The following is a 16307-nucleotide window of genomic DNA, read 5'->3' on the forward strand; positions in this document are numbered from 1 at the left end:
TCCCACAACCCTGGGGCTGTCCAGCTACCTACAGAGTCCGCAGTGCAAAGAAAAGCAACTTCTGGCCTTAGGGGCCATTTCATTAGCCAGGCATTGCTGAGGTGAAGGAATGCCCTGGCCATGGCCCCTAAACCAAAGATTGGGAAGGGGGTGACGTGGAAGTTACTGTGGTAGCTCTATACCACTTGGGGAGTCCCCTATAGAGGATGAATCATTTATTGGCTGGTTAACCTAGCTTTAAGGACACTTTGTGTCATCAGAGCAGCACAAAGCAGCCTTAATGGACGAGAGAGTGATGTCCGTAGTTTTTATACCTTCACACCAAACAACCGGAGAGAATTAAAAAAACTGGGGGTGAAGGGAGTGCGGGAGAGAAACAGTGGAGAAATCCACACCTGTGAGCTAAAGATCTGTTCATAAGTGGTGATTAGTCCATCACATTGGCAAAAATCTATAGGACCAGATTCTCAGCTGTGCTGACTTTGGAATCTGAAAAGCGGAGAAGAGCAATAGAACAGATAGCTCTAATCATGCAAATAACAGACATTAACTACTATTTATAGTGCCTGGGATAGCGGTGTGGTGTTATCTATATTGAGCACTTAAAGAGGCATGTGGTTGCTGTTGGCAGTTGAAAAACTGACTGATCAAAGGACAGATTATTATGATGTAACTGATTTGCATTGTTAGTGCTGCTCAGAGTTCGAAGTGGAAAAACAATTGGTGGAAATGTACACATTTCTCCCCTGCTGTGCCCCTTCCTTCTTGGTTTCTCCCCTTTCACCTTCCTCCTTCCCCCACTAGCCTTCTGTCTCTTTTCTTTCCATCCCTTAGAGGCTGCCTTTCTGCTTCCCTTCACTTCCCTTTCCCTTGGCTGCTACTCTCCTACAACCCAGCTGGCTCACTTTGAACCCTGTGATATAACTAGGAGCAATGGAGCAGAATTAAGAGAGGACATTTTTCTATTCCAATTTTTCCAGCAATGAGGGGGGGTCCATTAAACTCTAGGATACACTTATTTGCTTCATTGCTCAGGACATCTTAAAACTAGATTGGACAAACAGCTGGAAAATCTACTGTAGGGAGCAATCCTGCAGTGGCCTGTGTCATCAGTTGTTGGCTGTGTGTGTGTTTGTGTTTGTGTTCTCACTGTTGGATCTGGCCAGATAGCTCACACAGCAGACTCTGATAGAACTGCCCAAGAAGACCACAGCAGTGAAGGTGCTTGGCCAGGTTTATTGTTGACGAAGCACAGTAATAGCACCCCATAGACTCGAAAGGGATACTAAGACTTGTATGCCCGTTACAATGGACCAGCTCAGTGAATGGCAGGACTTTCTGTTCCCCCCCTTGGCTGGACAAAGGCACATCCCCTGTGACCCTTCTTTTATACACTGATACAAACAAGTTACGTATTGCCCTTCTGATGTGGTTAGTTACGTCCCTTTACCTTGTACATGTTGGTTTGGTCAAAACATTTGTATCTGTCACCCTGACCTTATCTTTAGGAGGGGTCAGCATGACCTATATTATCTTTGGGGAATGTGCTTATACCATACTTGTTATTGGGGTGTTCTGATACTAACCTTCTGGAATGTGTTTACATGAGTGTCCTGTGCCTAGCCTTTCTTAGGGCTGTTTGTGTTTTTGCAATACCAGCCTTGTTCTTGCCAGGTTCTGTGAACTTTCTAGTAGGCTTGTTTTGTAACAGGGCCTGACATCTGCTCACAGCCTGACTTTTGCTGACTTTACTTTATATCAGCAGGGCCTGATTATTTTAGTTCAGGCCTTAGGCCTTATACCAGGCCTCATGTCTCAGGCTCTCTCTTTCTATTACAGCCTGAAGAGATGGATAAAAATGACTAAACAGGCTTTCTCCGTTTCTAACTTCTGTGATACCAAACCACACTGAATTAGGCCATTAGCTGGATGTTTCAGCTAAAATATTCATCAAGGAATCAGTTAATTATATTAACATTCAGATGTTCATCATTGGGGCCCTACCAAATTCATGGTCAATTTCACGTTCATAGCTTTTTAAAAATCGTAAATTTCATGATTTTAGATATTTAAATCTGAAATCTCAGTGTTGTAATTTTAGGGGTCCTGACCCAAAAAAGAGGTGTGTGTGTGGGGGGGGTGTTGTGGTACTGCTACCCTTACTTCTGTACCCTTACAGCAGCGCACTGCATTCAGAGCTGGGCAACTGGAGAATGACAACTGCTGGCCGGGAGCCCAGCTGTGAAGACAGAGCTGCTGCCAGCAGCAGCGCAGAAGTAAGGATGGCATGGTATGGTATTGCCACCCTTACTTCTGTGCCGCTGCCTGCAGAGTTGGGCCTTCAGTCAGCAGCCGCCACTGTCTGGCTGCCCAGCTCTGAAGGCAACAGCACAGAAGTAAGGGAGGCATGGTATGGTATTGCCACCCTTACTTCTGCACTGCCTTTACAGCTGGGCACCTGGCCAACAGCCACCACTCACTGGCCACCCAGCTGAAAAGGTAGCGCAGAAGTAAGGGTGGCAATACTGTGACCCTCCACCCCCAATCAGCACCTTTTGGGCCAGGACCTCCTGTTTGAGAAACACTGGTCTCCCCCAAGAAATCTGTATAGTATAGGGTAAGACAGATGGGCAAACTACACCCCAGGGCCAGCATCCGGCCCTCCAGACGTTTTAATCCAGACCTCAAGCTCTCGCCGGGCAGCAGGGTCCGTGGCTTGCCCCACTCCAGCTGGGGAGCGGGATCGGGGGGCTTGCCCCACTCTGCATGGCTCTTGGAAGCAGCAGCATGTCCCTCCTATGGCTCCTACACGTAAGGGCAGCCAGGGGGCTCCACACGCTGCCTCTGCAGCTCCCATTGGCCAGGAATCACACCAATTGGAGCTGCAGGGGCGGTGCCTGCGGATAGGGCAGCGCGCAGAGCCACCTGGCCGTGCCTCTGCATAGGAGCCGGAGGGGGGACATGTTGCTGCTTCTGGGAGCTGCTTGAGGTAAGTGCTGCTGGAGCCTGCACCCCTGTGGAAACTGCTCTGGAGCCACCTAAGATGTGTTGGGATGGTGTGCCAGCCCTTTGCACTTCATTTCAAGCCTCGGGACTGCTTTTTGCAAAATTCAATTTTGTTAGACACCTATCCATTGACCTTTGAGATGTGTTACAGGCTGAGCAAGAACCTCTTGTAAAGGAAAGGCATTTCCCAGTGCAGATATGGCTACAGAACTGCTATTGAAAAGCTACCGTACAAGTGAGATCATTATAACTTAAGGCTGTGAGTCGGTCATGGCGGTCACAGAAGTCATGAATTCCATGACTTTCCGGAACCTCCATGACTTATGCAACTGCTGTGGCAGCCCCAGGGCCGGCTGCACCGGCTACTGCCAGAGCAGCAGCGGTCCCAGGGGCCATCCTGGAGGCTGTTGGAGAGCAGTCCCCAGGGGCCTTGGAGCAGTCGGCAGCCAGAGGCATTCAGCCCCTGCTGCTGGAGCAGGGGCAAGCTGTCAGCCCCTGGGTCCCCGAGAACATTGGTGCCCCAGGAGCAGCTAAGATTTAGTCAGGGGTATTTATAGTAAAAATCATGGACAGGTCACAGGCCATGAATTTTTGTTTATTGTCCATGACCTGTCCATGACTTTTATTAAAAATACTCATGACTAAATCTTAGCCTTAATTATAACACTTTGACTAGGCCTGAGGGACATAGCATTGGCTTGTCTCACCTCTTCTGTACAGAGGCAGATTAAGGTTTTGGGGGACCCCGCCCCACCCCTTCTGCCTGCGGCCTCGCCCCCATTCCGCCCCTTCCGCCTGCAGCCCCGCCCATATCCCCACCCCTTTCTGCCTCTTCCCTGGGGTGTCCCTGTTCCACCCAGGGTCCTCCTCATTCTGCCCCCCAACTGCAGCCCCACAAATCCTTTTGCTCCTTTCTGCGCCCCTTCCCCATGACCCCAAGATTGGAGAAGCTCTGTCCCCGTGCCATGGTCTGGGGCCTCAGCAGAGAGTGAGAGCTCCCTCAGTCCCAGGGCTGCAGCCGAGGTATGGGTGCTGGGGCTTCCCCCACCACCACCAGCGTTTCTGTGGGGAGCAGGGTCAGGCACTGGGGCTTCCCCTGCTGCCCCGTGGCTTCTGCTGCAGCGCAGGTATGGTGGGTGCTGGGCGAGGGGCTTCCCCCGTCCCATAGCTCCTGCTGCAGAGCAGGGTCGGTGCATGGGGACCTCCCCTGCCCCGCTCCGGCGGCCAGGGCTCTGGGATTCCACTGCCAAGTGGCGGATTTTTTCCAGGGCCCGTCAGGTGGCTGGGGCCCCTGGGCAAAGGCCCCGTCAGTTCAGTGGCTAATCTGTCACTGCTTCTGTAAGCTTTATTTTTCAGTATTGTCTTTGGGTCTGATTCCACCACCCTTGCTTATGTCAAGGACTACTTTACTAAATCGGTAGTCCCATTGAAAGAAATAAGACTGCTTTGTATATTGAAGTGCTACTTGATAGGCTAAATTACAGAACCTTAGTCATGTTGAGTAGTACCTTAACTTATCGCATAGTCATATAAAACCAACTCCAAGGAGTGCCCTTTGTAGAGTGCTTTGCTATTTATTGATTAAATGTGATCTGTAAATGCTAGGTGTTCAATTAAAAAAGTCATTGTTTCATGGCTGTGACAGTTTCAGAAATAACTCAGTCTGGGTTGGGAATGTGTTAATGTCGGTGTTTGGCTTCAAATGCTGCTTGGGTGCTGATGGATACCCACTTTACCACACACAAATCAAATTAAATCAAATCCAAACAATGGTAACTAAACTAAAAATCCCACCCTAAGCCATATTCTGTTGTTCTTGCTTTCTGTGCTACCCCTGAAGCCAAAGGTTCATAAGACAGGAACAACTTAAAGGAAAACATAATAAATTTGATGTGTTTGATGAGCATGCATATTAAAGCTCTGTTTGTTCAACAGTGTGATCTGTAGAAGGTGTGTTGTTGTTGGTAATGGAGGAGTTCTTCGAAACAAGACACTAGGGGAGAAAATTGACTCCTACGATGTGGTAATAAGGTAAGTTGTATCTCTTCTTATATAACAAAGTTTTTTGAGCAGCTTTGGAGTTCAGCTGTTATAGGTTAACCTGTTTAACAATAAAATTCCGTTCTATCCTGGACTACTTAAAGCAATTTGTAAAACAATAAATTGTGTGATATTATATTCTATATAATTAACAGATAACACTGAGTGATGGTTAAGGTTGCACCAAGACCCATCTCACCCACCCATATCTTGGAAAACAGGGAAATAACAGATAAAAGGAAAAGTATCTAACATTCCTTGCCACCTTCATTTTGCTGTTGACAGCTCTCTTCAAAGGGCATTCACTTACATCTCCACTGCATATAGAAAAGTAATATGTACCCCAATTTTATTCAAAAAGCTGTCCACAGCAGCGCTTAGGTCGGTGTAACTTATGTCACTCATGTGTGTGGCTTATTCACACCCCCGAGCAACATAAGTTATATTGACATACGTGGTAAGTGTAGACATAGTCTCACATTCAATTTGTGATCTACTGTATCCCCCAGATCATTTTCAGTAGTGCTGCCACCTACCCAGTTATTCCCCAATCTCCTAAGTGCTTGCAACCTCTCCCAGCTTGGTATCTTCCACAGATTTTATATGTATATTCTTCACTCCAGTATCTACATCATAGAACCATAAGGTTAGAAGAGACCGCAAGGGTCATCCAGTCTAATCCCCTCCCAAAATGCAAGATTTATTGTCTAAACCATCCAAGAGTAGTCATAATTTAGTTTATGTACTAATACTTCCAATTCTTCCTGTTTATTCCCCATACTCCTTGTATTGCTGTATCGACATCTAAGATTTTGAGCAGATTTCCCTGTTGTTGCTTCTATGATGGTATTGCAGTTTTCCATGTCTCTGCCCCTCCCAACATTTACCTTCTGGTAAGGTTGCCCTTTTTTACCTGTGGGGTTTTGTCACCGGTCCCTTTGAACCGAGTGTAAAGCCCTCCTCACTAGGATGGTGAGTCAGTGCACAAAGATGCTCTGCCCCTTCCTCAAGTCCTGTAGTGGGGTAGTAAGCCCTATATTGGATACACTGAATCTTCCTAAAGCCTCTATCATGTGGAGATAACTCCTGAATCGTCCTCATAGCTTATGTCTTCATTAACGTGTCAGCACTACTCCTGTGTCTGCATTGTACTTTAGGTCATTAGCAACAATATTGGCTTTGATTAGTAACATTGTATAATTTGTTACATCTAATAGCCTGGGACCAACACAGCTGCAACAACACTGCAAACAATGTTCAAGCTGTAACTTTTAAACCTTATATACAAAATATGTTGTAACTTTTAAACAAACTTTATTTCAGTCTTCTCCTAGCAAAGAATTGAATTCTTAGTTTCATAGCTAAGAGCGATATAGTGATTTTAAAAAGGGATCCCAAGAAAATGTCAGGCACTAGAAAAATTTTAATCATATGGCACCCTAGCATGACTTTAAGTGTAGTGGTACTACCACCAAACTTCTTAGTATTGTATTGATATACTGTTTAAAATGTATATTGTGGTGTAAATTAAAACAGTGCTTTACAAATAGAAGACATGCTCATTCGCCCGTAAGAGCTTACAATCTAATGGCATTAGTTTGCAAACAGTGCTTTCTACAGCCAGTAGTCAATTTCTTTAGAGTAAATGGGACCAGTCATAGTTGTATGCATTATGCTGGGTAGCAAATGTTTGCAAGGCCAGGCCCTGAGAGAGATGAGACAAGACTCTTGAAAATTCAGGGAAAGGAAAATTATTGAGGGGAAGGAAAGAGCAGAATTCTTGGAAGAAGTAGCTTTGAAGGAGGGTTTTGGAGAAAGAGGCAGAGGACTTGATGGACATGAAGTGGTAATGTTGTAGATATTGCGAACAAGATAATAGAAGGTGCAAAGCTTAGTGCAGAAAGAGCCGAAAGGAGCAGTGAGGGAAGAGGATTGGGAAGAACCAAAGGGAGAGAGTTGGTGATATAAATAAAGTAGGACCACAATGAATCGAACTTTCCTCTTAAATAAATCCTATTTTTTTAAAGTTCTGTGACAAGGGTATCTAGCTGATCTATGGTGTCTTTTTAAGTTCATGAAGACTCTTTAAAATCAACATGTATATAGAGTAATCATTAATATTACAGTTCATAATTTTTTTTCAGGCCCCCTCTCCTTCTGGAGTCAAAATGAACTCACTTATTACCATGGACCTGTCCCACAAATACTGGAACCATCTGTAACAAATAGCATTTTCTCTTCTTTTAAGTATTATTCATTTCCAGGCTCCTGCCCTGAGGAGTCTGCAGCCTAACTCAGACAAATGTGATACACAGTGTAATGTTTTAGACAAAGTGACAGAAATGATGGTGGGGGAGATCATCTTCTTGAGATTTTGTGAAAGCAGTGGATTTTAAGGAGGACTGGGAGAGTTCTTAGCATATGGGGATTGGCAGATTGTTCCAAAGAGTACAGGACAGTCACAAAGTAAAGGATCTGCGAAGATGATTTATACCACTACTACCACCACTAGTCAGCTTGTTTAACTCTTCAGGGCAGAACAGAGTCCCCAATATCTTGGCTCTCCCATTTTCTTTAATTCAGTATCTTTCAGAGCAGCAGTCACTCAGCATGTACAAATATCAATTTAAAAAAATAGAAACTATATATATGCACCACATAGGTTAAATTAAAACTAGGTAAATGATGGACACAATCTGAACCCGAATCCTGTCGAGATACAGAAGAGAATTAATTCCCTTCATTTCTCCAACACTTAGAGAGTTGTATTGTCTTCTCTGGAACCTGGACCTTCCAGCAATTAATCAGTAGCTATCCGCGCCAGGTCTTCCTTGGGGTGTTTTCACCTCATTTGAGGATCTACCCAAGTATAGAATACACTGTCTCCAATTTCCCCTCTTTCTGAGCTGTGTCTCCAGCACAAATCCACCTTCAGCTGACTCTCCAGCAGTTACCACCAGCCAGCAACTTCCCCATCCGTAAGTATACATAGATTTACCCTGGGGTATTGCCATGGTGACTGTCCTGTTTCTGCTCTAGGAGAGTTTAGCTTTGTAGTGACCAGCTCTATCACATTTGTTACTCTCCCATCTTGGCTATCAATTACTAAACAAATGAAACAAGAAAACAAAGGGCCTGGCTTCCCCCATCATGATTTAGGAGAAAATTGCTACTGAGTTAAACTGAACTAGATAATCTGAAGTTTTAAGACAGTGTTCCAATTTATGGGCCAAGTCAGAGGGAATTTTGCTGGAGTAAGACTGCATGGTTGGGAATATTGTCATTTATTTTGAACCTTCTTGACTAAATTTTCTTACCAGTTTGAAGACCCTGGGCTAAATTGTCAATGCAGGATCTACCGTATAACTGCACATCTTCCAATTAACATTATTAATAAAAGTCATGCTGCTAAATCCTTGTGCTATTTGCCCGGCAGAGCCCATCAAAATGGATTTATGGTGATCCTCTTTGTATATATTATTTTTCCCTTGCCTTCAGAATGAATAATGGTCCTGTCAGAGGGTACGAAGAGGATGTTGGGAAGAGGACAACTTTCCGACTTTTTTATCCAGAGTCTGTTTTTTCAGATCCGATTCACTATGATCCTGACACTACTGTAGTTCTTCTTGTCTTCAAACCACATGACTTAAAGTGGCTCTGGAACATATTGAATGGTCATAAAATAGTAAGTTTGTTTATTTATTATATTTAGATAGATAGTTTGGGTTCAAATTGTCTTGGCTTTGTTTACCTTGGCTGAGTGTATGCATCAACCTCTTTGTACTAATCTTAGAAATAAAGTGCTGAAATAAAACTAAACAACATCTTGTTTATAATATGGAACTGTACATTTACATGAGCTTGCTTATATCAGAACAGTTCCTGCTATGTTCCTACAATTTAGCTAAAGACAAGAAAAACTTTGGAAAATATTCTGGGTCAAAGCCTGAGCTGGTGTCAATCAGTATAATTGAAATGAACGAAACTACAGCAGTTCACACCAGCTGAGGCTATTACCCTCTGTTTTGAAACCATTCTACCTGTCATATAGTTTTAGGATACTGCCCATCCTCTCAGCCCCAATTTCTATTTTTTTAAGTGTTCATTCCCATTTGCTCTCTGTTTCCCCTCCAAATGGGAATTCTTTTGATCCACACCGGATCATGGAAGGGGAGAACAATTGATTCACATGGCAGATGGAGAAGGAGAATTTTTTATAGGACATGTGGTACTTTAAAAATTGAGTTTCAAGTGAAGGACATTAGACTTGTTTCTGCTCTCCCTTACTCTGGAATCACTGGGTTACCGGGGAAGGTAGACTAGATGACTGTAATGGCCTCTTCTAGCCTTAACATTTATTAAACTTCAGTGGAATTACTCCTGATGTATATACCAGTTCAAGTGAGATCAGAATCAGTTACTCCATTTTCAACATGAGCGATAAGCACAGTACCTGCCAACATTCTCAAAGCAAACATCAGTAGATTCTGAATTTGCATAAATGTGGTGTAACGTGCATCATTTTGAATAAATCTGCAAAGGCTATAGGGAAAACCCTGTAAGGTAGAGTGGGCAGCCCTGTAAGCAGCAGAAGGAACTAAAGTCAAAATGAATTAGGGTGACCAGATGTCCCGATTTTATCGGGACTGTCCCGATATTTCCTTGTTTGTCCCACGTCCTGACCGATGTGCGGTCGGGACACTGGACAAACAAGGAAATGCTCTGGAGCCTGGAAGTGCTAGCGCGCACCGCGCACCCCCCCCACCCTACTCCGCCCCCTCCTCCCCCCATTGGCTCCCTCTCCGAATCCCCGCCTCTTCCCCAGGAGGCATCGGCAGCCCAGGCCCGTTCGTTCCCCTGCGGGACGCGAGCGGGACGGGGGGCTGTGGCCTGCTGCCCCCACTCTGGGGCCGCCGCGGGATAGCACCAGCTGGGCAGCAACCCAGACGCGACTGGTCAGGGGCTGGGCGCAGCGTGCGCACTGCTGGGTCCCTGCAGTGGGCCCCGGCTCGGGGGGTTCGGGCCCGGGTGCCAGAGCTACAGCCGCCGAGTTTGGCCATCGGCCGCTTCCTCCCCCCGTGGCAGTGGGAGCCGCAGTAGCGGCTGCTCTCGAGTCCCGCTGCCCAGGGGGGGAGAACAGCCACCACCTGGCCCCGCGGGATGCCCCCTACTCTCCCTACCGCCTGACTGAGTCCTGCCTGCTCGGGGCCAGGCCGGACTCTCACTCACCCTGGCCCTGCGCTTCCCCTGTGTCTCCCGGGCCTCCCTCCAGCGCTTGTGGAGGAAGGGTGTTTTTTTGTTTTTGTTTTTTGCCCCCCCCTTCCACCCCTCCCTCCCCCCCCCCCCCCCCCCCGCATCCCGATATTTGACTTGGGTGATCTGGGCACCCTAAAACGAATCCCATGTCCATGCAAACGAGCAAGCAAAGTACAGAAAATACAACTGATCAGCCAAATTGTCTCAAAATTGTATAGGCCAAATTCTGCCTTCAGATACATAGGTGAAAGTGCTGGTGACTTCAGGGGGAGATGTCCCCATGTATCCAAAGGTATTTTTGGGCCCAGTGTTTTTCTAACTATCCTATGCTGTGCCAGAGATATTTAGGACTGTGTAATATTTTCTTTCTGGCAAACTTGTATACAGGTTATCATAATATGGTCATAAAAATGCACTACTGGTAGATATTTCATATACAAGAAACTCCATTCTTCTATATCCTCAGTGACATTTTGAGAAATGTAAAAAAATCAAAGACTCTATTGTAATTTTTTTTTTTTTTTAAATCATGTGTGTGGCTTCTCCTCTCTGTCCACTCCAAATGCATGATGTGTGAGTTAGACTTAGAGATGCTACAAAAGCAAAATCAACTAATCCTAAAAGTAAAACAATATATTTGACTATTACAGAACACTAATGGTTTCTGGAAGAAACCCGCCTTGAAAATGATCTATAAAGTTAACCAAATCAGGATACTCGATCCTATCATTATCAGAAAAACAGCACATGAATGGCTTCAGTTCCCAACAAAATTTCCCAGAAAAGAAGTAGGTATATTTTGTTGTTGTTGTTGTTGTTTCAATTGTTTCCAAACAGATGATATAAATGATCACAATCATCTGTTTATTGTAATTATCTATGTTGAAAAACCTCTTTCAAATTTACACTATATTCTTTTATTGTTTTTTGGGGGGGGTCTTTTTTATAATTTTGTTGAAATTTTCAATAGACAAAACCACACCATGGCCTTGTTTAGTCATTGAATCTGAAGCACATCTGTATGTCTTTAAGTGTGTAGCATCTCCCATGCTTGTTTTGTAGTTTTAACATGAGTTAACTGGTTGAGATGAGCCCTACAGCTTAAGCTAACACACATCAAAAATACACCTTTTATCCTAGTGTGGATGTGCCTTCTGTGTCTACATAGATTCATGTAGTGTATACCCACAGAGAAAAAAAAAAACATAGTAGTATGTGTGGGGAGAGGGGCTATAAAGACTTCATCATAATGGGTCTAGACTGGCTGAATTAGCCACTGGAATGAGATGGGCAATATTCAGTCCTGGAAAAATAGTGGTTTTAAGGTCTAATGGCTCATAACTAGAATGGAAAGCTTTATATCACTGGCTTCTATCCTTGCCTTCCAATAGGACCTAGCCCTCACTTCAGCCCTGGAAAGTTCATAGACATTGCATCACAACCATACAGCATTACCATGCGTGGAAAAACTAGATAGGTAATTTTGCAGAAGTTAGTAAAATGTATTGGTTTTATTTTTCCTCTCCCCCCTCAGTGAGATTCACGATATTAAGGTTTGAGTGTTGGAGGAATATGAAAAATGGTGCCAATGTGGTTTTTATTTTAAACTGCCTAAAATATTCCTAAAATATTTTTGTTTGTAAAATGTTCAGCATAAACAGAATACTTAATAGTGGGGTGTGTTATAAAGGGTTTAGTGGCACTTGCTTAAGTTGAGGTGTATTTATTAACTGAGCAATAGGGGCATCCTCAATTAAACCTGTATACCATCTGCCCCAGAGAGTCTTTCTGCGTTTAATACACTGAAGTGTGTGTGACATCTTACCTGTTCCTTCAGAGATTCCAGAAAATCACCGTTGCCCAATATGTGGGTCACACTGCTGTGGTATTGAGTAAAGAACCACAAGAGAGGCAGAGTTTTCTCAGTGGTGCCGTTAAGACTGGGTACTGGCATAGAAGTCTGAGGAGTCACAAACCCAGGAAAAAGAAAGACGTTTAACCAGGGAAGCAGATACAGAACCCAGATTCATGGTTTTGTTGTTCAAACATTGTTTTTAATGATGAAATATATTTGTAACAAGGCCCTCTGAATTTGGGGGCTATTATTCCTTAGTGGGCTCCTGCATACATTCTATCCTCTTCCAACAGCCTTTTAGCATTCTAGTGGAAGGAGTGCCATCAAGTGGTAGCTTTGCAAATTGGAGCAGAGCATTGCGATTGACTTAAGAGGCATAGAGCCATTCCAAGAAGAGGCAGTCTCACATGGCTCCCAGAGGGCAGCATTAGTTCTGGGGACCAACTTGTTTCTGTTCCATGGGAGGAGGGCGCTAAGAGTGTAAACACCCCCATATTTCATCCCTGAGAGTGAGATCCAAGGAAAATTCTTTGAGGAGTTCCTCATGGAGTCTTGCATCCACCAGGCCCTCTCCTGCAGGTACATATGTGGGAAGGAGCAATCCAGGTCATAGTTTTTAAGTTTTTCAATCCCCTTTTTCTGAATATACATGTTGAACAGCAATGTTTCTTTTCCATCCAGTTTTGATCTTTTCCATTATGCCAACATTGCTGTCCCTCCTTTTGTTCAGCACAATGTCCTATACTTCTGTGTTTATTAGCATTGCACACAACATTAACACAGTTCTAGAAGTAGCAATTATAAAACCATATGTGCTCCCCTGTATGGGCTGCCTTGTCAGCAGCAATGCTAAAATATTACCAGGTCATTCATAAGCCATGCCTATTCTTGTTAAATGTCTGGCTCTCAGAATGGGCTATGCTGAAAGGGGTCTAGAATCTGGAGAGAATTTTCTTAACAACTGATGACAGGTTTTTTTTATGTTTCTTCAAATTCTGAGCCTGACCAGATCAGTATTTAATTGACAAAACTTTAGCTCAGCAAAATCCACAGAAATAGTTTTACTTGTTGGAGGGTTGTCTTGTTTTACAGCTAAATATTACTGGTTGTTGTGCTGCTCTGAAACTGTTGGGAGATGAGAGTATATTTTATAAGTTTAACTCATGTCGTGTGCATTTGGTGATCATGAAAGTCAAAGTCAGAGTGAGGTATAGTATAGTCAAGTTCTATGTAAGAGTCTCCATACATCCATCAATTCACTTCATTCCTGATTTACAACATACCTGCCATGCCTGTCTTGGACCTCTCCAGAACAAACATTGTGACCATTGCACTAAAGGGTATGGGAAATTTCAGATGTGAATGACAGAGGGATTTGAGTCTTACCACTAAACTCATGATCTAAACGCCCAGAGGCAGAAAGTTATTTTGTTTATTTGCAGGACCATGAGGCAACCACTTTGTGTATTGTAAATTTAATATTATTTTCAGAGTATACTGTAACTTGATAAAGTTCCACATAGATAATGGTTCTGTTCTCTGATTTTGATTTCCACTTACAAAAGAACTAAATATTAAAGCCCTTATGGGGCATGTTTACTCTTACATGGCATTTTTATGATAAACCTATCAAACTTTATGGCAAGGTTCTACAAATGTGAAGTGTTATAAAGTAAGAATTCTTTACTCCTCTGAACCAAATGTTTAGGAAATCAGAATATCTCAATATGATGTACTAATGAAAAATATTTTTGGCCCTATCTATATGAGCTTAAGGCCTCTCTTCCAGTCCTCAGAAGCCAGTTTCATAGAAATAAGCGATGGAAAAGACCCATCTATCTATTACGTTGTCCAGTCCCTCTCCCTGCCTATGCAGGATTGATCCAGCACCCCCTCCTGCATCCCAACCCCCTGCCCCAGGCTCAACCCAGAGCCCCCTTCCACACTGCGAACCCCTTGGCCCTAGCCCAGAGTCCACACCCCCTCCTGAACCCCAACCTCCTACCCCAGCCCAGTGAAAGTGAGTGAGGGTGAGGGAGAGTGAGCGACGGAGAGAGTGGGGGGTGGAGTGAGCAGGGCAGGGCTTTGGGGAAGGGGTGGGGTAGATCCTGGGTTGCACTTAAATTCAAAAAGTGATCTTGGGCGTAAAAAGGTTGGAGACCACTGCAATGGATCATCAGATAAATCCAGTAGTGACAACAAATTGAATATTCACATAGTCTTCCTCTGCTCTGGTAATACATTTTAATTGGCTCTTCAGAATTAAAAATTGGACACTGCTCATAATTGTCTTTAATGTACAAAGTGATGTTTTGGCTTATACGGTGTGGATATATATTGCTGGGTCTACTTCTAGAGGGAGGGACATTTTTGGACATAAACAATTTCATCATTCTTGACTATTTTTCTTCCAGAAGAAATATTTTTTTCTTTCTTTTTGAAATTTCCAGCTCTGAAAAAGCTCAGAGCTACTTTTAGCAATGTTGCCAACTTTTTAGTACTGCAGAGTCATTAGAGGGTTTTATGTTGTTGTTAAAACCCCCACTCTTGGGTTTGTCTCCTTATATCAAGATGACAATTATATTTGTTTGTTTGTGCTTTTAGAAACCCAAACATCCTACAACAGGGCTAATTGCCATCACACTGGCATTTCACATATGCAATGAAGTTCACGTGGCAGGCTTTAAGTACAACTTCGCTGACCGAAACAGTTCTTTGCACTATTATGGCAATGAGACCATGTCTGAGATGATTGAGGTAATGTACTATTTTCTCTTATGGGAAATGCTTAGAGAAAAATAGTCTTGTGCTAATAAGTTGGGAGACACAATGATCTGAAAGAATGAGCATGGTTTAGGAGTCAGAAAGTCTTCAGTTCTATTCCTGGCTCTAGTACTGATTAGCTTTTGGCGTTAGGCAAATCATGTTACCCTGCCTCAGTTTCCCCTTCTGTAAAATGGGTGGAGCTGGTCAGAAGTTTTCCAATGGAAAACTGTTGGAAAATGCCAATTCATCAAAACTGACACATTCTGCAGAAATATGTCTATTTCATAGAATCATAGAAATGTAGGGCTGGGAGGGACTTGAGAGGTCACCTCGTCCATCTCCCCACACTGAGCCAGGACCAAGTAAACCTAGCTAGACCATCCTGGATAGGTGTTTCTCTAACCTGTTCTTAAAAACCTCCAATGATGGGGATTCCACAACCTCCCTTAGTAACCTATTCCAGTCTTTAATGACCCTTATGGTTACAACACTCTTCCAAAGTCTAATTTAAATCTCCCTTACTGCAGATTAAGCCCATTACTTCTCCATGTCCCAGGAAGGAAGATAAGAACAATTGATCTCCATCCTCTTTATGACAGCCCCTAATGCATTTGAAGACTATTAGGTCCCCCTCAGTCTTCTTTTCTCAAGACTAAACATGCCCGGGTTTTTTTAACTTTTCCTCATAGGTCAGGTTTTCTAAACCTTGTATCATTTTTGTTGCTTTCCTTTAGACTCATTCCAATTCGACCACATCTTTCTTAAAGTGTAGCACCCTGAACTGGACACAGTACTTCAGTGGGGATCTCACAGGTGCAGAATAGAGTGGGACAGTTATCTTAGGTCTTCCATATAATGCTTCTGTTAATACACCCCTGAACAATATTCACCATTTTCACAACTACATCACATTTTTGGCTCATATCAGGGGTGCAACCAGAATGACTCCTGGCTCACATCAACTTGTGATCCACTGTAACCCCCAGAATGGGGGGGTTGAATGGGTGCAGGGGTCCTGGGAGGCAGTCAGGAAGAAGAGGGGGGGTTGGATGGGGCAGCGGGGGCAGTCAGGGGTGGGGGTTCCAGGGGTAGTCAGGGGATAGGGAGCGGGGCAGGGGTCCCGGGGGTGGGGCATCAGGAGGTGGGAATAGGGGGTGGGGGCCAGGCCGCACCTGGCTGTTTGGGGAGGCACAGACTCCCCTAACCGGCCCTCTCAATTTCCGAAACCCGATGCGGCCCTCAGGCCAAAAAGTTTGCCCACCCCTGCTCTACATTCTGCCCTATCTGAAATTTTCTGTTTGCTCCTGAGGAGACAGGGAGAGCTCTGCTTGATGGGGGCAGTGTTAGCTGCTGCTGTACACAGGGCCGGCTCCAGGCACCAGCT

The 16307-nt window shown here is 44.2% G+C and overlaps 1 protein-coding gene across 3 annotated transcripts in view; it reads left to right on the forward strand.

Moving 5' to 3' along the window:
• Window positions 1-16307, forward strand: part of ST3GAL6 (ST3 beta-galactoside alpha-2,3-sialyltransferase 6) — an 80240-nt gene that overhangs the window by 58242 nt on the left and 5691 nt on the right. For all 3 annotated transcript variants that reach the window (XM_054044590.1, XM_054044582.1, XM_054044576.1), the window contains 4 exons: window positions 4942-5037; window positions 8545-8731; window positions 10953-11090; window positions 14762-14914. In XM_054044590.1, coding sequence (XP_053900565.1) covers window positions 4942-5037; window positions 8545-8731; window positions 10953-11090; window positions 14762-14914 — 574 coding nt within the window. The remainder of the gene's footprint in view (window positions 1-4941; window positions 5038-8544; window positions 8732-10952; window positions 11091-14761; window positions 14915-16307) is intronic.

This window comes from Malaclemys terrapin, chromosome 1 (genome assembly GCF_027887155.1).
Source record: "Malaclemys terrapin pileata isolate rMalTer1 chromosome 1, rMalTer1.hap1, whole genome shotgun sequence".
In the NCBI taxonomy this organism is placed as follows: Eukaryota; Metazoa; Chordata; order Testudines; family Emydidae; genus Malaclemys; species Malaclemys terrapin.